Source organism: Cervus canadensis, chromosome X (assembly GCF_019320065.1).
Source record: "Cervus canadensis isolate Bull #8, Minnesota chromosome X, ASM1932006v1, whole genome shotgun sequence".
In the NCBI taxonomy this organism is placed as follows: domain Eukaryota; kingdom Metazoa; phylum Chordata; class Mammalia; order Artiodactyla; family Cervidae; genus Cervus; species Cervus canadensis.
The window spans coordinates 139,454,224-139,478,949 of NC_057419.1; the positions used below are offsets into that span (position 1 = coordinate 139,454,224).

Consider the following 24,726-nt stretch of genomic DNA (forward strand, 5'->3'; position numbering starts at 1 on the left):
TATGACATCACATCCACGCTTTATGACATCACAACACTCTATTCATGACATCAAAGCTACTATATCTCACATCACACCCAGTATATCTGACAGCACATCCACTGTATCTGTGTCATCACACCCAGATTATCGATCATATAACCCCCATTGTATGTATGATATCACAGCCACAATATGTATGACATCATATGAACTACATATGACACCACATCCACTCTTTATGATATCACACCACTCTATGACATCACACCCACTGTATTCATGTCATCACACACAGTATATCTGACATCGATCCACTGTAGCTGTGTCATTACTTACAGTGTATTGATTATACCACACCTACTATATGTGTGACATCAAACCTACTATATGTATGACATCATATGAATTCTATATGACATCACACCCACTCTTTATGACATCACAAGACTGTATTTATGACATCACGTCCGCTCTATTCATGACATCACGCCCACTGTATTTGACATCACATCCACTGTATATGACATCACATAAACTATACTTGTGACATCACAGCCACTGTATCTATGACAGGACACCTACTATGTTTATGACATCATATTCAGTATATGTGACATCTCACATGGTGTATGAATGACAACACAACCACTGTATCTGACATCACACCCACTGTATCTGTGTAATCACACCCACTTGATTGATGATATCACACCCTATGTATGTATGAAATCACACCCACTGCATGTATGACACCATAGGCACTGTATATGACATCACATCCACTCTTGATGACATCATACCATTGTTTGTATGTCATGACACCCACTATGTTTATGACATCATATCCACTATATATGATGTCACACACAGTGTGTGTATGACAACACAAGCTCTATATCTGACTTGAAACCCTTTATATCTGCCGTCACATCCACTGTATATGTCATCACACCCACTGTGTTGAAGACATCACACCAATTATGTAAGACATCACAGTTGGCATATGTATGCCATCATATGCACTATACATGACATCATATCCACACTTTATGACAATCCTTAGTATTTATGACATCACATGCACTGTATTCATGACATCACACACACTATATATGACATATCATCTACTGTGTATGATATCACATTCACTATATGTGTGACATCGCACAATGACTGTATCTATGACATCACACACTCTATGTTTATGACATATCCACTTTATATGGCATCACACAGTGTTATGACAACACAACCATTGTGTAATATCACAGCCACTATGTCTGACATCACATCCACTGTATCTGTGTCATCACACCCAATGTGTCAATTTTATCAAACCCAGTGTATGTATGACATCACAGCCACTATATGTATGACATCATATGCACTACATATGATATCACATCCTCTATTTATGATATCACACCAGTCTATGATATCAAAACCACTATATCTCACATATTACCCACTATATCTGACATTGCCTCCACTGAATCTGTCTCATCACACCCACTGTATTGATGACATCACACCAAGTATGTAAGACATCAACTGTGTATGTATGACATCATATGCACTATAAAAGACATCACATCCACCCTTTATGGCATCATTCCTCAGTATTTATGACATCACAGCCACTGTATATGACATCATATCCACTGTATCTGTGTCATCACTCCCACTCTATTAATAATATCACACCCTCTGTATATGTGACATCACACTGTGCATATATATTAAAGCATATGAACTTTACAAGCATCACATCCAGTTTTTATGGCATCAAACCACAATAATTATGACATGGCATCCACTCTATTCATGACATTGTACTCACTCTATATAACATCGCATCCACTGTATCTTTGTCATCACACTCACTGTATTGATGATATCACAATGATTGTATGTATGACATCACACCCAGTATATGTATGAGATGTTGCTGGTCGTAAAGACCTTCTGAACGACCTGGGGTACTCACAGCATTTGGCCTCGTTCCTGTACCTGAAATCATAGAGGAAGGGGATGATTGGTGAGGTGAGGTTATTGTACCAAGCCCTCATAACCCCTTCTCTGTGAGTGGGCCACAGGGGTCACTCACAGAGGTAGTTGTCATCCTGGGGCTCGCTGACCTCTTGGTACACATGGCCCTTTTTTGTAGACTGTACCTCTTTACTCCAGTCTCCTTTCTTCTGAGTTCTACAATGGAGAACAGAAGCAAAGCAAGGCTGGTGGGGTCTGGAGAGTTAGTACTTGTTTTATCAGAAAGTGTGAGATCTCGTACTTGTCCATCTATACACTGTTAAAACTTTTTTCACATTTATTTTTCAAACTTTTACTTTTGTATTTTATGTTTTAGTTTTACCTTATTTATCTATTGGCCACACTGCATGGCTTGTGGGATCTTAGTTTCCTGACCAGGGATGGAACCCACACCTCCTGCAGTGGAAGCATGGAGCCTTAACCACTTACCCACCAGGAAGTCCCTTCTTTATACTTTGTTCTGTCTTTAACTACTGGTTCAGGAGACTGAGGCTCCACACTGACCACAGCTGCCCAGTTCAGTGTTAGCTTCCTGCACTTCCTGTTAGTAGGTTTAATTCCCCAACCTTCTTACTTAGAAAATAGTTCACTGAAACATCTACTCAGAAAATAAACGTTAAGGGCACATGACACGTGAGGGATTAAGCAGAGGTCTGGACATAAACACTAACACACTATGGTCCCTATTATCACAACTGGATTTATTGAACTACTTGTAGGTGTCAGCACTTTTGCATTTAATATAATGCTTTCAAACACTGTATGAGCTATGTATTCTTATCTTCATTTTACAGAGAAGCAGTCAGGACTGCAGAAAATGTATAAGATTTTCCCAAGGCCCCAGTGCTAACTTCACGTCTCAGATCAGTCCAGCTTAAAGCCACGCCTACCCAAAGTCCATGCCACACACCTAGGCCATACTTATTAGCTTTCCTACAGGGATTAGAGGAACTAATTAGAGGAACTCCCCAAATTTTCTCTTACCGACTTTTTGTCTGGGGTGCTGTCCAGGGGTCCTTGCTTCTCTGGGAGGGGGTACTGGTTTCTGAGCCTGCTTGGAGCTACTCGTCTTCAGCAATTTTGCTGCTCCCGGCAATTCTTTCAAACTAGAAACCTTATTTAATGGTCCTCTGGACATTGCCTTCTGTGTGAGTAAAAGACAACATGCATTTCTTTAGTTCTTTAGGCCTGTATGAAGTGTTTTCACATGCATGACTTTAGTTAATACTTTGAAAATTCTTGGAAATAGCTGGTGGAGGGTGTGGTCTGAAGACTAGAGTGTAAAACAAGGACCTAAGTGGGTAGTGAATCAAAACAAGAATTCATATCTTAAGGTTCTTTCCCTTCAACTTTCTGCATAAAAGTGAGAGCAAGGCAGGGAGAATAGCTGGAGGTAAGGGTTTATAGAGAAATCTGGTGGATTTTCTATTAATTATTGGAGCTTTGATGGAACAGGAACTATGGATAATTACAGAGGGGACAAAACACATCTGGAAAATAAGGTGACAAAGCAGTGAGATTGAGAAGAGAAAAGACAATCAGCAGAAACTCATTTAGACAATAAAGAAAAGGAGCTGAAGGTTGCAGGTTGCCATGTCCTCTTAGAGACAATGTTCGGAATTAAAGTAGCTGGCCTCATCAAATCTGCTTGAACAAGGCTTTACGACTAGTTGGTTCTCCTCAGTTTTCTGATCCATAAGTTGGTATATATTCTAATTCTTAATGTTATAGTGAACATGAAATGTAATAACATTCAACAAATCGTTGTGTGAGCTATTTAATACAGTGTGAATTTGAGCCTACGCCCTTCCCATCAATATTTCCCCTCAACTGCCTCTATATGTGAATATATACTAAATATAAATATATACTAAAATAAAAACATATATATTATATATTAATAAATGTAATTAACAATATAATTTAATAAGTAGTGGTTATTAATTATAATTGATTGTATTTATTAATTAATATTAATTAAGTATACTATATTATAGTGTATAATTATTTTTAATTATAGTCACATTATTTTAAAGTTAATATTAATTGTTAATTGTAATAATTAACCATTATAATTTAAATAATTAATTTATAATAATTTAATAATTAAATATAATTTAATAATTAATTAAATGAATATATACATATATACTAAAACTGTACTAAATACTATCTTCAGCATTCCTTGACCTTCTTATTCCTAGATGAATGTTTAAATGTGGAGTCACTCATTCACAAAACATTTAGGGGGCCCTCAGGGACTTTGAGCTGGACCTGGACTTCTGAGAATTAATGGATATGGGCTAGCTCTCAAAGCTCACAACACAGGGGCAGGCTAAACAGATGATTCCAAACAGGAGAGTTGTCTAATCAGAGCTCAGAGGAAGGACTTGTTACTTCCTCCTATAAGAATGAGCATTTAAATTCATGTCCAGATGATGAGTTTCTACTCAAAAGCAGGTAACCTATGTGAAGTCCTTCAGTTATTTTCTTATTTGTTGTTTTTAGTCATAAACCTGAGGCTTGTCAGAGCTGCGAGTTGCTTCCTCTTATTGGAGTGGGAGGCTGTGAGGTAGGGATCATGTCACCTTCTTTATCTTGGACCATCCACTCTACAAACTGTCCAGCATGTCCTTAAGCTTCTTCATCTTGGACCGTCCACTTTACAAACGGCCCAACACATCCTTAAGCTTCCCTTAGTTAGATGTCTTAGCATATCCCTCACTAGCACAGCACAAAAGAACTGAGGTTGAAAACATCTCTCAGATGAATGATATACAGATGTATAAATAAGATATATGAATAAACTTTATAGAACTGTGGAAGTGTCAACCAGTTAGGAGAAGGGGCTTTGGATTAGATTGCACTACCAGTGATACATAATTAAACATTTTTTTACCTCAATTTCATGATCTATAATGGTGATAGCTATATACCTATTTAGAGGTACTGTAGGATTGTTTTAATTTTTAAGTAAGTTTATTCACATAAAATACTTAAAGTCTGAAATATTGTGAAAATAACGTAACAATAGAACAGCCTACTATCGTTGCTGTTCTTACTAACTATAAAGATGGTGATGATATCAGACATTGTGCTCAAGATTCAGGACAGGAAGGCAGCAGTCTCCAGGATCTCTGTGTTTTCTCCTATCCTCACCTGGGACTGGATCCATGAGGAGGATTTTTGTCAACAGGATCTAGGAAATCCTCACCTTCTGGTGTTTGCTGTGCTCCACTCTGAAGGGCATCCAAGAACATTTACCTAAAAAATGATGAGAATCAGTGTTTTGGCTGGACATTCTAATTATGGGCACAGGATTCTGAGCCAGAGAGTGACAAGGACAAGGATTACCAAAGGAGGAATGGAAAGTGATTTCTGTATCATCAACTCCTATGCTTCCAATGGGAGCATTACATAATTATCTCAAAATTAAAAAAAAAATGAAACTTCATCTGTGCTCCATCTTATGTCAATAAAGTATCTAACAAATTTACTGGCCTTTCATGACAAAAATACTCAACAAAGTAGAAACAGAAGGAAATGACTGCAATATAATAAAGATCATATATGAAAAGTCTATCTCTAACATCATAGTAATCAGTGAAAAGCTGAAAACTTCTAAGATCAAGAAAAAAAAGGCAAGGATGCCCACTCTCAACACTTCTATTCAACATAATATTAGAAGTCCTAGCCAGGGCATTAGATTAGAAAAGGAAACCAAAGGCTTCCATTTGGAAAGAAAGAAGTAAAATTATGTCTGTTCACAGAGGGCATGATTTTTTTTTCTTTTTTTTTCTAAAAAATATGGAACGCTTCACGAACTTGCGTGTCATCCTTGCACAGGGGCCATGCTAATCTTCTCTGTATCGTTCCAATTTTAGTATATGTGCTGCCGAAGCGAGCACCAGAGGGCATGATTTTATGTGCAGAAAATCTTTACAATTCCACACACACACACACACACACACAAAAACCTGCACAGAAAGTTGCACAATACAAAATCAACATGCAAATATCTTTCCATGCATGAACAATGACCATTCCAAAAAGGAAAATAAGAAAATAATTCTATCTATTTTTTATTTTTTAAAGCTATAGTCAGGAGCTGAGTTTAAATTTTTAAAAAATTATTTTTGTTTATTTATTGGTGCCAGGTCTTTGATGCAGCATGTGGGATCTAGTTCCCAGACCAGGGATTAAACCCAAGTTCTCTGCATGGGGACTGTGGAGTCTGAGCCACTGGACCACCAGAGAAACCCTGATAACCTTATTTATAATAGTATCAAAAAGAATGAAATAATCGGGAGTGACCTTCTGGAGATAAAAGACTTATACACTGAAAATTACAAAGTATTACTGAAAGGAATCTGACACAAGTTAAGTAGAAAGGTGTCTCACGGTTATGGATGTGGAGACAATGTTATTAAGCTGTTCATACTACCCAAAGCAATTTAAAGCTTCAATACAGTTCCTATTAAAATCCAAATGGAATTTTTTTCAGATATAGAAAATCTATCCTACAGTTAATACGGAATCTCAGAGAACTCCAAATAGGCAAAACAAACTTAGAACAGCAAAGCTGGAGGCCTCTGATTTCAGAACATATTACAAAGGTACAGTAACCAAAAGAGTGTAGTTTCGGCATAAAGTGCATGCTTAGTCACTCAGTCGTGTTGACTCCTTGCAACCTTTTTGACTGTAGCCCACCAGGCTCCTCTGTCCAGGGGATTTCTCAGGCAAGAATACTGGAGGGGGTTGCCATTTCCTTCTCCAGGCGATCGTCTTAACTCATGGATTGAGCCCACATCTCCTGTGTCTCCTGCATTGAAGGCAGATTCTTCACCTGCTGAGCCACTGAGGAAGCCCACTGGCATAAAGACAGATATACCAATCAGTGGAACAGAATAGACAGCCAGAAGTAAACTCTTGGATACATGGTCTAATGATCTTCATCAAAGGTGTCAAGACATCAGGGAAAGTTTAATCCCTGTAATGAATGGTCCTGGGGAAACAAACTATCCATATGCAAAATAATGAAGATTTTATATCATGAAGAAAAATCAATTCAGACTGGATTAAAGACCTAAATGTAAGACTTGATAAGACTCTTAGAAGAAAATAAAGGTGAAGCTTCATGATATTGAATCAGCAACGATTCCTTAGATCTGGCACCAAGTGCACAAGTAGTAACAAAGTAAAAATAGACAAATGAGACTTCATTAACCTTAAAACCTCTGTGCAGCAAAAGACACAGAGTGAAACAAGAGGAACAGAGTGAAACAAAGGAAAGGAGTGAACAGACCACCTACAGGACTGCAGAAAATATTTGTACAATATGTATCTGATAAGGGGTTGATAAGCATACACCAATATGAAGGCTACCTTTAAGCCAGGATAAGAACCAGATTGATCACGATGGCACCCTGATGTCAAACTTCCATGCTCCAGCATTGGAAGAAAACAAATTCTGTGGTTTAAGCCATGCAGTCTGTTTTGTTATGGCAGCCTGAGCTGACTAACCCAGTGGGAGAAGGAACTGAACAGACTTTTCTCCAAAGAAGATACACAAATGGCCAACAAACATATGAAACGATGCTCAATATTACTAATCAATAGGGGAATACAAATTTAAACCACACCATAAATTATCTCATATCTTCTGTGATGGCCAATATGCATAAAAAGACAATAGCAAGTTTGGTAAGGATATGGAGAAATCGGAACACTTATACACTTTTGTTGGAAATGTAAAATGTTGCAACCTTTATAGAAAAGAGTATGGAGTTTCCTCAGAAAATTGGAACTGCTGTATGATCTAGCAATCCAACGCTAGAGTATATTTCCATAAAAATTGAAAGTGAGATCTTGAATATATAGTGTGCACATCTATGGTCATTGCAGCATTATTCCCAATTGGCAAGAAGTGAAAGCAGTCTAAATGTTCATTGGTGGATAAACAGATAAAGATTATATATACCTTATATATATATTATATACACATGCACACAATGGAATGTATTGAAGCCCTAAAAAAGAATTTTGTCATATGCTACATCAAGGATGGGCCTTGATGATATTATGCTAAGTGAAATGAACCCATTAAAAATGACAAACATTGCATGATTCCACTTTTATAAAGTATCTACAGTAATCAAATCCATGGAAACAGAAAATATAATTCTGGTTGCCAAGGTCTGTGAGGAGGAAGGATTGGAGAATTGTTGCTCAATGGGTATAGGGCTTCAATCATGCAAGATGAAAATTTTCTACAGATTTGTTGTAGAGCAATGTGTACATAGTTAGCAAGAGTGTACTCTACACTCAGAAATTGTTAAGAAGGTCAGTAAAGTTCTGTAGAGGCATGGTGAACCATGGGGCATGTATTCCCTATGAAGTATCTCTCTTCATGTCAAAACCTATGGTTTTGATGTCTCTTACACTAGTTTTAATAACCTAAGGGAATAGATGGTGGCACAGTGAATGAGAATCTGCCTGCTGATGCAGAGGACACAATGAAATATACCAGTCTTTTTTTTCAGTCATGCTACTTTTTAATTGAAGTATAGTTGATTTACAATGTTGTGTTCAGTTCAGTTCAGTTCAGTTCAGTCACTCAGTCATGACTGTCTCTGCGACGCTGTGAACCACAGCATGCCAGGCCTCCCTGTCCATCACCAACTCCCAGAGTTTACCCAAACTCATGTCCACGGAGTTGGAGATGCCATCCAACCATCTCATCCTCTGTCATCCGCTTCTCCTCCTGCCCTCAACCTTTCCCAGCATCAGTGTCTTTACAAAGGAGTCAGCTCTACACATCAGGTGGCCAAAGCACTGGAGTTTCAGTTTCAACATCAGTCCTTCTGATGAACACCAAGGACTGATCTCCCTTAGGATGGACTGGTTGGATCTCCTTGCAGTCCAAGGGACTCTCAAGAGTCTTCTCCAACACCACAGTTCAAAAGCACCAATTCTTCAGGGCTCGCCTTTCTTTATAGTCCAAATCTCACATCCATACATGACTACCAGTAAAAATATAGCCTTGACTAGATGGACCTTTGTTGACAATGTAATGTCTCTGCTTTTTAATATGCTGTCAAGGTTGGTCATAACCTTTCTTCCAAGGAGTAGGTGTCTTTTAATTTCATGGCTGCAGTGACCACATGCAGTGATTTTGGAGCCCCCAAAAATAGAGTTAGCCACTGTTTCCCCATCTATTTGCCATGAAGTGATGGGACCAGATGCCATGATCTTAGTTTTCTGAATGTTGAGCTTTCAGCCAACTTTTCACTCTCCTCTTTCAGTTTCATCAAGAGGCTCTTTAGCTCTTCTTCATGTTCTGCCATGAGGGTGGTGTCTTCTGCATATCTGAGTTCATTGATATTTCTCCCAGCAGTCTTGATTCCAGATTGTGCTCATTCCAGCCTAGCGTTTCTCATGATGTACTCTGCATATAAGTTAAATAACCAGAGTGACAATATACAACCTTGACGTACTCTTTTCCCTATTTGGAACCAGTCTGTTGTTCCATGTCCAGTTCTACCTGTTGCTTCCTGACCTGCATACAGGTTTCTCAAGAGGCAGGTCTTGTGGTCTGGTACCCATCTCTTTCAGAATTTCCACAGTTTATTGTCATCCACATAGTCAAAGCCTTTGGCATAGTAAATAAAGCAGAAATAGATGTTTTTCTGGAACTCTCTTGCTTTTTCGAGGATCCAGTGGGTATTGGCAATGTGATCTCTGGTTTCTCTGCCTTTTCTAAAACCAGCTTGGACATCTGGAAGTTCACGCTTCACGTAATGCTCAAGCCTGACTTGGAGAACTTTGAGCATTACTTTATGAGCATGTGAGATGAGTGCAATTGTGTGGTAGTTTAAGCATTCTTTGGCATTGCCTTTCTTTGGGATTGGAATGAAAACTGGCCTTTTCCAGTCCTCTGGCCACTGCTGAGTTTTCTAAATTGCTGACATATTGAGTGCAACACTTTCACAGCATCATCTTTTACGATTTGAAATAGTTCAACTGGAATTCCTTCACCTCCACTAACTTTGTTCGTAGTGATGGTTCCTAAGGCCCACTCGATTTTAGATTCCAGGATGCCTGGCTCTAGGTGAGTGATCACACCATTATTATTATCTGGGTCATGAAGATCTTTTTTGTACAGTTCTTCTGTTTATTTCTGCCACCTCTTCTTAATATCTTCTGCTTCTGTTAGTCCATCCCTTTTCTGTTTTTTATTGTGCTCATCTTTGCATGAAATGTTCCCTTGGTATCTCGAATTTTCTTGAAGAGATCTCTAGTCTTTCCCATTCTATTTTTCCCTCTATTTCTTTGCATTGATCGCTGAGGAAGGGCTTCTTATCTCTCCCTGCTATTCTTTGGAATTCTGCATTTAAATGGGTATACCTTTCCTTTTCTCCTTTGACTTTAGCTTCCCTTCTTTTCTCTGCTATTTGTAAGGCCTCCCCAGAGAACCATTTTGCCTTTTTGCATTTGTTTTCCTTGGGTATGGTCTTGATCACTGCCTCCTGTGTAATGTCACAAACCTCATTAGTTGCCAAGGCATTATTCTCCAAAATATACAAAGGGCTTATGTAGGCCAGTATCCAAAAAAGAAAAAAAAAAACTCAATGAAAAATGGGCAGATCTAAACAGACATTTCTCCAAAGAAGACATACAAGTGGCTAAAAAACAGATGAAAAATGCTCAACATCAGTAATTATTAGAGAAATGCACATCAAAGATGGGGGAGAAGGGATGACAGAGGATGAGATGGTTGGATGGCATCACAGACTCAATGGACATGAGTTGCTAGATCACGGAAAGGGTGTGTGTAGGTATGATGTCATTCTTTTACTCAAGATAATGAGGGAAAGACTCCCTGAAAGATGGCAATTAAGCAGAGATCTGGAGGAAGTGAGGGAGCAGGCCGTATTGATACCTAAGGGAAGAGCATCCCAAGCAGAAGGAACAATAAATACCACAGTCCTGGCAGGGAAATCCACATGACATGCTTCTCCATGTGGGCAGGGTAACCGTGAGGGTGAACAATCCCATTCCGGAAAGATTCCCAAGAGAACTTCTCAGAAACCTCCCACCACAAAAATGCTTAAGAAAATCAGATGCTCAAAGCTCTGTAGCCAGAGTTCTAAGGCGAATGAACAGCTGAATCAGAAGGAACAAGAGAAGGTGCCAGAGACCATGGAGACCCCTGCCATTCCAGTTAATCAGAAGTAACCAGAGGAGGTCCCAGACCCCATGGAGACCCCTGCCATTCGAGCTAATCAGAAGAACCAGAGGAGGTCGTAGGGACCATGGAGACATCTGCATTTCCAGCTAATCAGAATGAACCAGAGGAGGTCTCAGAGACCATGGAGACCCCTGCCATTCCAGTTAATCAGAAGTAACCAGAGGAGGTCCCAGACACCATGGAGACCCCTGCCATTCAAGCTAATCAAAAGAACCAGAGGAGGTCCTAGGGACCATGGAGACCCCTGCATTTCCAGCTAATCAGAATGAATCAGAGGAGGTCCCAGAGACCATGGAGACCCCTGCCATTCCAGTTAATCAGAACGAACCAGAGGAGTTCCCAGAGACCATGGAGACCCCTGCCATTCCAGCTGGACCAGTGGACAGCCAGTGACTTCGGGACATGGCTGTCAGAAATTCTCAGGGGTCTCTCCGCTGAGTACTGGCCTACAGTACCGATGCTGAATATTACAACTGCATACAGTAATAAGAAAAATAAAATAAAATAAACCTGATGTGAAATTATGTTTGTCTCTCAGTTCCCTGATACTGGGAGGAAGAGAGGGCAGGGAAGGGACAAATGTGTAAGGAGGGAGTGAGATGGCTTCTGTGGAGTTGGAGATGGGACCAGAAGGTCCAGGTTGGCAGAAAGTAGGGGGAAGAACTGGTTCCAGACTGAGCTTCAAAGACACACTTCCCATGGGAAGAGAGGAAGAAGACTTGGTGTTTCTCTGTGTGAGTGCAGAGATGGACACTTAGCTGGGGAGCTGTGTCGTGTGTGGGGGGCCAGTGCCATTTGTTAAAGAGGCATACAAAAGTGATGCCCCATTCAAAGAATGGAATATTGACACTTGCAGTAACATGGAAGGTAGAATATTGAGTAAAATAACTCAGACAGAGGTAGACAAATACTGTATGATATTACTTATAAAATCTAAAGGTACCGCAAAGTAGAGTATATGATAAAAAAGGAGGCAAACAGATATAGAGAAGCATTTACTGGTTACCAGCGGGGAGGGGAAGAGGAAGGGGCAATACCAAGGTGGGGGAGTGGGAGGCACGCAGTGTTAGTTAGGTGGAAGATGAGTTCAGGGACGCATTGTACAACATGGGGAATAGAGCCAGGACTTTGTCATAACTATAAATGGAAAGCAAGCTTTAACTTTTATATAATAAGAAAGAAAAGGAAAGAAAGAGGGGGGAGGAAAGAGGGAAGAAAGGAAGGAAAAGAATGGCCTTTTCGGAGCTCAAAAAGCCAATACTGATTAGGCCCTTTTGGGCAAAGGAATGTATTTTATTTTATTTTATTTCATTTATTTTAATTTGTGGGTAATTACTTTACAATATTGTGGTTGTTTTTGCCACATATTGACAGGAATCAACCATGGCTGTACATGTGTTCCCCATCCTGATCCCCCCTCTCACGTCCCTCCCCATCAAATCCTTTTGGGTCAGCCCATTGCACCAGCCCTGTGCACCCTGTCTTATGTATCCAACATGGACTAGCTATCACTTTCACATATGATAGTATACATGTTTCAGTGCAGTTCTCTCAGATCATCCCACCCTCGCCGTGTCCCACAGAGTCCAAAAGACTGTTCTGTGAATCTGTGTATCTTTTGCTGTCTCCCATATAGGGTTATCATCTCCATCTTCTGAAATTCAATATATATGCCTTAGTATAGTGTACTGGTGCTTTTCTTTCTGACTTACTTCGCTCTGTATAATAGGCTCCACTTTCATCCACCTCATTAGAATGGATTCAAAAGTGTTCTTTTTAATGGCTGAGCAATATTCCATTGTGTCTATGTACCACAGCTTTCTTACCCTTTGGTCTGCTGATGGACATCTAGGTTGCTTCCATAACCTGGCTACTATAAACAGTGCTGTGATGAACATTGGGACACACGTGTCTTTTTCACTTCTGGGTGAATCACGATTTGACTGAGGAGAAACCATGATGACTGTTAGCCTGTTAGTGGTAAGCCCTGCACATGAGTTTGGTTGAAGGAGTGGGACCAAAGTTGGAGATAGTTGTTTCAAACCGTCTGAGACTGCTCAGATGGTCATGTGTGGTGCTGTCCTCCTGGGGGACATCTCTGGTTGCTCTATTCTCACCAACAACGGAGGATTTTCTTTCCTTCCTTTCAATACCCTTGTTTCCCTTTCTCCCTCTTTCCTCACTACCTGCCTTTCTTTCACAAATATTCATTGTGCTGTGCTGTGCTGTGCTTCCTTACTCAGCCGGCTCCAACTCTTTTTGACCCCATGGTCTGTAGCCTGCCAGGCTTCTCTGTCCATGGTGATTCTCCAGGCAAGCATACTGGAGCAGGCTGCCATTCCGCCCTCAGGGGATCTCCCCAACCCAGGGATTGAATACTGGTCTCCCATGTTGCAGGTGTGTTTTTTTTCTTGTTTGTTTATTTGTTTGTTTGTTTGTTTTTACTGTCTGAGCCATCAGGAAACCCTTAAAATGGGCTTCATCTGACACTATGTTTTTCATATCAGTAAGATCAATTGGGGTCTCTTTTAGGATTTCCATGTCTCTCCTTACTTTTAGAACACACAAAACACAGTTATTCCAAGTATCTTAATATATCTGTCTGCAATTACTAAAATCAATGCCACTTCTGCCTGCTTTTCAGTTTTCAAGGGAATTGTAGTAGGATTTTTCTTACCTTTCTGAGATTTAATATATTTTAACGTGGTTCTGGGCTAGTTCCATATTCTTCTTTTGAATTGGCTGCTCCTGACTTTAAACATGTTTTCATAAATTTAACGGCCACTGATACATCTTTCTTACAAAGTGGTGGCTCGTGCCTCTTGCCCATTTTTCTATCACGTTTTAAGATCTTCTAACAATTCTAAGAGTCATCTTTTGGGTTTGTTTACGGTGTGCTTTTTCTGCCTCTTAAAATGTTCAGCAGTGTGATGGACCCTGGGTGAGTAAGCAACAAGTGGACACCAGGATGTGAACACTTGACAGGAAACCAAGGAAGACCCACTAAGCCAACAAACTGTCCCCAGGGGTGCCCCTCAGGCTGGTTGACCCTACGAGTCAATTGGAAAAACGAGGACTGAGGTGGAGCACACAATCCATTCCACTATCCTCAGAGCCAACCAGCTCCATGAGAGACCATGGGAACTCGATGCACAGGACAGGAAGACTCAGTGTTTTGTCCAAGAACCTAGAAGCTTGTGGCAGCTGCTCATGGAAATGAATTCCACCATGGTTTTGGCTGTGAGGTAAGCTCCAAGCGAGCTTCCCGCAAGAAAACAAGATGAGCAAAGAGATTTGTGAGGGCACATGCTGAGAAGACCTTTGCACACAAGGCTCACACAGCTCTGGGCAAGCTCCACCCCTTGCTGGAAATACTAATCAGCCACAGGTGGGCATTTCCTGCATGGGATCCCCCAGCACAACCTGAAACATGGATTTCTCTGCCCCATTCCCAACACCATGTACAAAACCAAGCCTGGGTAGTACTCCTAGTGAGGTGACCCTGAGTCCTAGACTTCAAACGAGACAGCTCCGTGTGGAGCCAGGGCAAGTGTATTCACTGCATTCTCACAGCATGAAGAAAAGGGTTTCCGACTGGAGGCCTTAAAAGGGAAGCGAGCTCCTGGATCACTGAGACAAGGAGGCGGGATGGAAAGCTTTCTGTTGGCTGGCCCAGAATTCAATGGACTTCAAGGTGCATTAAGACCACATTGCAGGACGAACGAGCCATGATTCTCGCTTCCACAGACACGTAATCACAACCTAGTTGTCATGGAGGGAGTTTAGGCAAGATATGAAAAGCTAGATAATGGTGAAAGCTGACAGAGAACAGAATGAATGCCTGAGGCGTGTGGCTGTGGGGCAAGGTTGGGAGGAGATGCACTCTGCCTGCTGTGTGACCCATCAGAGTTGACACAGAGGTGAGGGTGGCAGGTGAGTTTGGAGGCCTCTTGAGGGCATTACTAATGCCTCATTTCTCCGAGCAAATCATCTGAATTGCTCCCCATCCTCCGCTAGACATGTCAGGATGGGGCTTTGTGATGTCAAAGCTCACCCAGGGCCACCATTGGCTGGGGAAGAGACATGCTGACCTCATAAAGCATGAGGGTGAGGCTCCATGGGGACGGGTATATATAGGGGTGCTCAGGGCGTCTGAACAGACCACTCTGAGTCCTCCAAATGACAGAGGTGACTGGGAAACCACAAGGCTCCAGAGTAGTTATGGAACACCCACCTCCTGTTACCCAGGAGAAGATGAAGACCTCCTATCAATTGAGGGCCACAAAAAATATCAAGGTGAGCTGAACCCAGCCATACTCCTTTTGCCCATCAACCCCACCCGAAAAGACACCCTCCCCTGTCCTTACCTGGCACATAACCCTTCTCTGCCCACACCCTTTCTCCTGAAGCTATCGTTCCCACCTGTCTTCACAGTCTTCCCTAAACCAGTGCCATTCTTTGCTCCCTCTCTTGATTTCTCCATGTGGGCAGGGTAACCGTGAGGGTAAATAATCCCATTCTGGAAAGATTCCCAAGAGAACTTCTCAGAAACCTCCCACCACAAAAATGCTTAAGAAAATCAGATGCTCCAAGCTCTGTAGCCAGAGTTCCAAGGCGAATGAAAAGCTGAATCAGAAGGAACCAGAGGAGGTCCCAAAGACCATGGAGACCCCTGCCATTCCAGTTAATCAGAACGAACCAGAGGAGTTCCCAGAGACCATGGAGACCCCTGCCATTCCAGCTGGACCAGTGGACAGCCAGTGACTTCGGGGCATGGCTAGACACCTCAGCAATTCTCAGGGGTCTCTCCGCTGAGTAATGGTCTACAGTACCGATGCTGAATATTATAACAACTGCATACAGTAATAAGAAAAATAAAATAAAATAAACCTGATGTGAAATTATGTTTGTTTCTCAGTTCCCTGTTACTGGGTGGCAGAGAGGGCAGGGCAGGGATAAATGTGTGAGGAGGGAGGGAGATGGCTTCTGTGGAGTTAGAGATGGGACCAGAAGGTCCAGGTTGGCAGAAAGTAGGGGGAAGAACTGGTTCCAGACTGAGCTTCAAAGACACACTTCCCTTGGGAGAAGAGGAAGAGGACTTGGTGTTTCTCTGTGTGAGTGCAGAGATGGACACTTAGCTGGGGAGCTGTGTCGTGTGTGTGGGGGCAGTGTCATTTGTTAAAAAGGCATACAAAAGCGATGCCCCATCAAAAGAATGGAATATTGACCTTTGCAGCAAAATGGAAGGTAGAAGATTGAGTAAAATAACTCAGACAGAGGTAGACAAATACTGTGTGATATAACTTTTAAAATCTAAAGATACTGCAAAGTAAAGTATATGATAAAAATGGAGGCAAACAGATATAGAGAAGCATCTACTGGATACCAGCGGGGAGGGGAAGAGGAAGGGACAATACCGAGGTGGGGGAGTGGGAGGCACGCAGTGTTATTTAGGTGGAAGATGAGTTCAGGGATGCATTGTACAACATGGGGAATAGAGCCAGGACTTTGTCATAACTATAAATGGAAAGCAAGCTTTAAATTTTCTATAATAAGAAAGAAAAGGAAAGAGGTGGGGGGGGGTTGAAAGAGGGAAGAAAGGAAGGAAAAGAATGGCGTTTTTGAGCTCAAAAAGCCAATACTGATTAGGCCCTTTTCGGGAAAGGAATGCATTTTATTTTATTTTATTTATTTTAATTGGTGGGTGATGACTTTACAATATTGTGGTTGTTTTTGCCACATATTGACAGGAATCAGCCATGGGTGTACATGTGTTCCCCTTCCTGATCCCCCTTCTCACCTCCCTCCCCATCCCATCCCTCTGGGTCAGCCCATTGCACCAGCCCTGTGCACCCTGTCTTATGCATCGAACATGGACTGGCTATCCCTTTCTCATATGATAATATACATGTTTCAATGCCGTTCTCTCAGATCATCCCACCCTCGCCGTGTCCCACAGAGTCCAAAAGACTCTGCTGTGAATCTGTGTCTCTTTTGCTGTCTCCCATATAGGGTTATCAACTCCATCTTCCTAATTTCAATATATATGCCTTAGTATAGTGTACTGGTGGTTTTCTTTCTGACTTACTTCGCTCTGTATAATAGGCTCCACTTTCATCCACCTCATTAGAATGGATTCAAAAGTGTTCTTTTTAATGGCTGAGCAATATTCCATTGTGTCTATGTACCACAGCTTTCTTAGCCTTTTGTCTGCTGATGGACATCTAGGTTGCTTCCATGCGCTGGCTACTGTAAGCAGTGCTGTGATGAACATTGGGACACACGTGTCTTTTACACTTCTGGGTGAATCACGATTTGACTGAGGAGAAACCATGATGAATATTAGCCTATTAGTGGTAAGCCCTGCACATGAGTTTGGTTGAAGGAGTGGGACCAAAGTTGGAGATAGTTGTTTCAAACCGTCTGACACTGCTCAGATGGACATGTGTGGTGCTGTCCTGCTGGGGGACATCTCTGGTTGCTCTATTCTCACCAGCTACAGAGGATTTTCTTTCCTTCCTTTCATTTCCCTTGTTTCCCTTTCTCCCTCTTTCCTCACTACCTGCCTTTCTTTCACAAATATTCATTGTGCTGTGCTGTACTGTGCTTCCTTACTCAGCCGGCTCCAACTCTTTTTGACCCCACGGTCTGTAGCCCGCCAGGCTTCTCTGTCCATGGTGATTCTCCAGGCAAGCATACTGGAGCAGGCTGCCATTCCGCCCTCAGGGGATCTCCCCAACCCAGGGATTGAATACTTTTCTCCCATGTTGCACGTGTGTGTTTTTTTTTTTGTTTTGTTTTGTTTGTTTGTTTGTTTTTACTGTCTGAGCCATCAGGAAACCCTTAAAATGGGCTTCATCTGACACTATGCTTTTCATATCAGTAAGATCAATTGGGGTGTCTTTTAGGATTTCCATGTCTCTCCTTACTTTTAGAACACACAAAACACAGTTATTCCAAGTATCTTAATATATCTGTCTGCAATTACTAAAATCAATGCCACTTCTGCCTGCGTTTCAGTTCTCAAGGGAATTGTAGTAGGATTTTTCTTACCTTTTTGAGATTTAATATATTTTAACGTGGTTCTGGGCTAGTTCCATATTCTTCTTGTGAATTGGCTGCTCTTGACTTTAAACATGTCTTCATAAATTTAACGGCCAGTGATACATCTTTCTTACAAAGTGGTGGCTCGTGCCTCTTGCCCATTTTTCTATCAGGTTTTAAGATCTTCTAACAATTCTAAGAGTCATCTTTTGGGTTTGTTTACGGTGTGCTTTTTCTGCCTCTTAAAATGTTCAGCAGTGTGATGGACCCTGGGAGAGTAAGCAACAAGTGGACACCAGGATGTGAACACTTGACAAGAAACCAAGGAAGACCCACTAAGCCAACAAACTGTCCCCAGGGGTGCACCTCAGGCTGGTTGACCCTATGAGTCAATTGGAAAAACGAGGACTGAGGTGGAGCACACAATCCATTCCACTATCCTTCAGAGCCAACCAGCTCCATGAGAGACCATGGGAACTCGATGCACAGGACAGGAAGACTCAGTGTTTTGTCCAAGAACCTAGAAGCTTGTGGCAGCTGCTCATGGAAATGAATTCCACCATGGTTTTGGCTCCAAGGGAGCTTCCAGCAAGAAAACAAGATGAGGAAAGAGATTTGTGAGGGCACATGTTGAGAAGACCTTTGCACACAAGGCTCACACAGCTCTGGGCAAGCTCCACCCCTTGCTGGAAATACTAATCAGCCACAGGTGGGCATTTCCTGCATGGGATCCCCCAGCACAACCTGAAACATGGATTTCTCTGCCCCATTCCCAACACCATGTACAAAACCAAGCCTGGGTAGTACTCCTAGTGAGGTGACCCTGAGTCCTAGACTTCAAACGAGACAGCTCCGTGTGGAGCCAGGGCAAGTGTATTCACTGCATTCTCTCAGCATGAAGAAAAGGGTTTCCGACTGGAGGCCTTAAAAGGGAAGCGAGCTCCTGGATCACTGAGACAAGGAGGCGGGATGGAAAGCTTTCTGTTGGCTGGCCCAGAATTCAATGGACTTCAAGGTGCATTAAGACCACATTGCAGGACGAACGAGCAATGATTCTCGCTTCCACAGACACGTAATCACAACCTAGTTGTCATGGAGGGAGTTTAGGCAAGATATGAAAAGCTAGATAATGGTGAAAGCTGACAGAGAACAGAATGAATGCCTGAGGCGTGTGTCTGTGTGGCATGGTTGGGAGGAGAGCACTCTGCCTGCTGTGTGACCCATCAGAGTTGACACAGAGGTGAGGGTGGCAGGTGAGTTTGGAGGCCTCTTGAGGGCATTACTAATGCCTCATTTCTCCGAGCAAATCATCTGAATTGCTCCCCATCCTCCGCTAGACATGTCAGGATGGGGCTTTGTGATGTCAAAGCTCACCCAGGGCCACCATTGGCTGCAGAAGAGACTTGCTGACCTCATAAAGCATGAGGGTGAGGCTCCATGGGGACGGGTATATATAGGGGTGCTCAGGGCGTCTGAACAGACCACTGTGAGTCCTCCAAATGACTGAGGTGACTGGGAAGCCACAAGGCTCCAGAGTAGTTATGGAACACCCACCTCCTGTTACCCAGGAGAAGATGAAGACCTCCTATCAATTGAGGTCCAGAAAAACTATCAAGGTGAGCTGAACCCAGCCATACTCCTTTTGCCCATCAACCCCACCCGAAAAGACACCCTCCCCTGTCCTTACCTGGCACATAACCCTTCTCTGCCCACACCCTTTCTCCTGAAGCTATCATTCCCACCTGTCTTCACAGTCTTCCCTAAACCAGTGCCATTCTTTGCTCCCTCTCTTGATTTCTCCATGTGGGCAGGGTAACCGTGAGTGTAAATAATCCCATTCTGGAAAGATTCCCTAGAGAACTTCTCAGAAACCTCCCACCACAAAAATGCTTAAGAAAATCAGATGCTCCAAGCTCTGTAGCCAGAGTTCCAAGGCGAATGAAAAGCTGAATCAGAAGGAACCAGAGGAGGTCCCAAAGACCATGGAGACCCCTGCCATTCCAGTTAATCAGATGTAACCAGAGGAGGTCCCAGACAACATGGAGACCCCTGCCATTCGAGCTAATCAGAAGAACCAGAGGAGGTCCTAGGGACCATGGAGCCCCCTGCACTTCCAGCTCATCAGAATGAATCAGAGGAGGTCCCAGAGACCATGGAGACCCCTGCCATTCCAGTTAATCAGAACGAACCAGAGGAGTTCCCAGAGACCATGGAGACCCCTGCCATTCCAGCTGGACCAGTGGACAGCCAGTGACTTCGGGGCATGGCTAGACACCTCAGCAATTCTCAGGGGCCTCTCCGCTGAGTCCTGGCCTACAGTACCGATGCTGAATATTATCACAACTGCATACAGTAATAAGAAAAACAAAATAAAATAAACCTGGTGTGAAATTATGTTTGTCTCATAGTTCCCTGATACTGGGTGGCAGAGAGGGCAGGGAAGGGATAAATGTGTGAGGAGGGAGGTAGATGGCTTCTGTGGAGAGAGAGATGGGACCAGAAGGTCCAGGTTGGCAGAAAGTAGGGGGAAGAACTGGTTCCAGACTGAGCTTCAAAGACACACTTCCCTTGGGAGAAGAGGAAGAGGACTTGGTGTTTCTCTGTGTGAGTGCAGAGATGGACACTTAGCTGGGTCGTGTGTGGGGGGGCAGTGTCATTTGTTAAAAAGGCATACAAGAGTGATGCCCCATAAAAAGAATGGAATATTGACCTTTGCAGCAAAATGGAAGGTAGAATATTGAGTAAAATAACTCAGACAGAGGTAGACAAATATTGTGTGATATAAATTTTGAAATCTAAAGATACTGCAAAGTAAAGTATATGACAAAAATGGAGGCAAACAGATATGGAGAAACATCTACTGGTTACCAGCGGGAAGGGGAAGAGGAAGGGACAATACCGAGGTGGGGGAGTGGGAGGCACGCAGTGTTATTTAGGTGGAAGATGAGTTCAGGGATGCATTGTACAACATGGGGAATAGAGCCAGGACTTTGTCATAACTATAAATGGAAAGCAAGCTTTAACTTTTATATAATAAGAAAGAAAAGGAAAGCGGGGGGTGAAACAGGGAAGAAAGGAAGGAAAAGAATGGCATTTTCGGAGCTCAAAAAGCCAATACTGATTAGGCCCTTTTCGGCAAAGGAAGGTATTTTATTTTATTTTATTTATTTTAATTGGTGGGTGATTACTTTACAATATTGTGGTTGTTTTTGCCACATATTGACAGGAATCAGCCATGGGTGTACATGTGTTCCCCTTCCTGATCCCCCCTCTCACCTCCCTCCCCATCCCATCCCTCTGGGTCAGCCCATTGCACCAGCCCTGTGCACCCTGTCTTATGCATCGAACATGGACTGGCTGTCCCTTTCTCATATGATAATATACATGTTTCAATGCCGTTCTCTCAGATCATCCCACCCTCGCCGTGTCCCACAGAGTCCAAAAGACTCTGCTGTGAATCTGTGTCTCTTTTGCTGTCTCCCATATAGGGTTATCATCTCCATCTTCCTAATTTCAATATATATGCCTTAGTATAGTGTACTGGTGTTTTTCTTTCTGACTTACTTCGCTCTGTATAATAGGCTCCACTTTCATCCACCTCATTAGAATGGATTCAAAAGTGTTCTTTTTAATGGCTGAGCAATATTCCATTGTGTCTATGTACCACAGCTTTCTTAGCCTTTTGTCTGCTCATGGACATCTAGGTTGCTTCCATGCGCTGGCTACTGTAAGCAGTGCTGTGATGAACATTGGGACACACGTGTCTTTTTCACTTCTGGGTGAATCACGATTTGACTGAGGAGAAACCATGATGACTATTAGCCTATTAGTGGTAAGCCCTGCACATGAGTTTGGTTGAAGGAGTGGGACCAAAGTTGGAGATAGTTGTTTCAAACCGTCTGACACTGCTCAGATGGACATGTGTGGTGCTGTCCTGCTGGGGGACATCTCTGGTTGCTCTATTCTCACCAGCTACAGAGGATTTTCTTTCCTTCCTTTCATTTCCCTTGTTTCCCTTTCTCCCTCTTTCCTCACTACCTGCCTTTCTTTCACAAATATTCATTGTGCTGTGCTGTACTGTGCTTCCTTACTCAGCCGGCTCCAACTCTTTTTGACCCCACGGTCTGTAGCCCGCCAGGCTTCTCTGTCCATGGTGATTCTCCAGGCAAGCATACTGGAGCAGGCTGCCATTCCGCCCTCAGGGGATCTCCCCAACCCAGGGATTGAATACTGGTCTCCCATGTTGCATGTGTGTTTGTTTGTTTGTTTGTTTGTTTTTACTGTCTGAGCCATCAGGAAACCCTTAAAATGGGCTTCATCTGACACTATGCTTTTCATATCAGTAAGATCAATTGGGGTGTCTTTTAGGATTTCCATGTCTCTCCTTACTTTTAGAACACACAAAACACAGTTATTCCAAGTATCTTAATATATCTGTCTGCAATTACTAAAATCAATGCCACTTCTGCCTGCGTTTCAGTTCTCAAGGGAATTGTAGTAGGATTTTTCTTACCTTTTTGAGATTTAATATATTTTAACGTGGTTCTGGGCTAGTTCCATATTCTTCTTGTGAATTGGCTGCTCTTGACTTTAAACATGTCTTCATAAATTTAACGGCCAGTGATACATCTTTCTTACAAAGTGGTGGCTCGTGCCTCTTGCCCATTTTTCTATCAGGTTTTAAGATCTTCTAACAATTCTAAGAGTCATCTTTTGGGTTTGTTTACGGTGTGCTTTTTCTGCCTCTTAAAATGTTCAGCAGTGTGATGGACCCTGGGAGAGTAAGCAACAAGTGGACACCAGGATGTGAACACTTGACAAGAAACCAAGGAAGACCCACTAAGCCAACAAACTGTCCCCAGGGGTGCACCTCAGGCTGGTTGACCCTATGAGTCAACTGGAAAAACGAGGACTGAGGTGGAGCACACAATCCATTCCACTATCCTTCAGAGCCAACCAGCTCCATGAGAGACCATGGGAACTCGATGCACAGGACAGGAAGACTCAGTGTTTTGTCCAAGAACCTAGAAGCTTGTGGCAGCTGCTCATGGAAATGAATTCCACCATGGTTTTGGCTCCAAGGGAGCTTCCAGCAAGAAAACAAGATGAGGAAAGAGATTTGTGAGGGCACATGTTGAGAAGACCTTTGCACACAAGGCTCACACAGCTCTGGGCAAGCTCCACCCCTTGCTGGAAATACTAATCAGCCACAGGTGGGCATTTCCTGCATGGGATCCCCCAGCACAACCTGAAACATGGATTTCTCTGCCCCATTCCCAACACCATGTACAAAACCAAGCCTGGGTAGTACTCCTAGTGAGGTGACCCTGAGTCCTAGACTTCAAACGAGACAGCTCCGTGTGGAGCCAGGGCAAGTGTATTCACTGCATTCTCTCAGCATGAAGAAAAGGGTTTCCGACTGGAGGCCTTAAAAGGGAAGCGAGCTCCTGGATCACTGAGACAAGGAGGCGGGATGGAAAGCTTTCTGTTGGCTGGCCCAGAATTCAATGGACTTCAAGGTGCATTAAGACCACATTGCAGGATGAACGAGCCATGATTCTCGCTTCCACAGACACGTAATCACAACCTAGTTGTCATGGAGGGAGTTTAGGCAAGATATGAAAAGCTAGATAATGGTGAAAGCTGACAGAGAACAGAATGAATGCCTGAGGCGTGTGGCTGTGGGGCATGGTTGGGAGGAGATGCACTCTGCCTGCTGTGTGACCCATCAGAGTTGACACAGAGGTGAGGGTGGCAGGTGAGTTTGGAGGCGTCTTGAGGGCATTACTAATGCCTCATTTCTCCGAGCAAATCATCTGAATTGCTCCCCATCCTCCACTAGACATGTCAGGATGGGGCTTTGTGATGTCAAAGCTCACCCAGGGCCACCATTGGCTGCGTAAGAGACTTGCTGACCTCATAAAGCATGAGGGTGAGGCTCCATGGGGACGGGTATATATAGGGGTGCTCAGGGCGTCTGAACAGACCACTGTGAGTCCTCCAAATGACTGAGGTGACTGGGAAGCACAAGGCTCCAGAGTAGTTATGGAACACCCACCTCTTATTACCCACGAGAAGATGAAGACCTCCTATCAATTGAGGTCCAGAAAAAATATCAAGGTGAGCTGAACCCAGCCATACTCCTTTTGCCCATCAACCCCACCCGAAAAGACACCCTCCCCTGTCCTTACCTGGCACATAAACCTTCCCTGCCCACACATTTCCTCCTGAAGCTATCGTTCCCACCTGTCTTCACAGTCTTCCCTAAACCAATGCCATTCTTTGCTCCCTCTCTTGACTTCTCCATGTGGGCAGGGTAACCGTGAGGGGAAATAATCCCATTCTGGAAAGATTCCCTAGAGAACTTCTCAGAAACCTCCCACCACAAAAATGCTTAAGAA

At 42.9% G+C, this 24,726-nt stretch overlaps 1 protein-coding gene and 1 non-coding gene across 2 annotated transcripts; both read right to left on the bottom strand.

The window, feature by feature from the left end:
- Nucleotides 1-1,903: 1,903 nt before the first annotated feature.
- On the bottom strand, nt 1,904-3,169 carry LOC122435757 (probable histone-lysine N-methyltransferase PRDM7). Its single transcript, XM_043459854.1, has 3 exons — nt 3,016-3,169; nt 2,090-2,187; nt 1,904-1,992 (listed from the first exon to the last, which is right to left on the bottom strand). The coding sequence occupies exons 1-3, from the start codon at nt 3,167-3,169 to the stop codon at nt 1,966-1,968; spliced, it is 279 nt and encodes a 92-aa protein (XP_043315789.1). The 3' UTR covers nt 1,904-1,965.
- A 2,663-nt stretch (nt 3,170-5,832) lies between these two features.
- Nucleotides 5,833-5,939, bottom strand: LOC122436052. Its single transcript, XR_006267825.1, has one exon. It is a non-coding gene; the product is annotated as a U6 spliceosomal RNA (small nuclear RNA).
- Nucleotides 5,940-24,726: the final 18,787 nt, after the last annotated feature.

Excerpts from the sequence above, each read along its gene's own strand:
- LOC122435757 (XM_043459854.1), bottom strand. The coding sequence starts at position 3,169 with ATGTCCAGAGGACCATTAAATAAGGTTTCTAGTTTGAAAGAATTGCCG. Across the intron at positions 2,188-3,015 it reads GCACCCCAGACAAAAAGTCG|AACTCAGAAGAAAGGAGACT; the intron begins GTAAGAGAAAAT and ends TCTCCATTGTAG. Across the intron at positions 1,993-2,089 it reads CCAGGATGACAACTACCTCT|GTACAGGAACGAGGCCAAAT; the intron begins GTGAGTGACCCC and ends CTATGATTTCAG.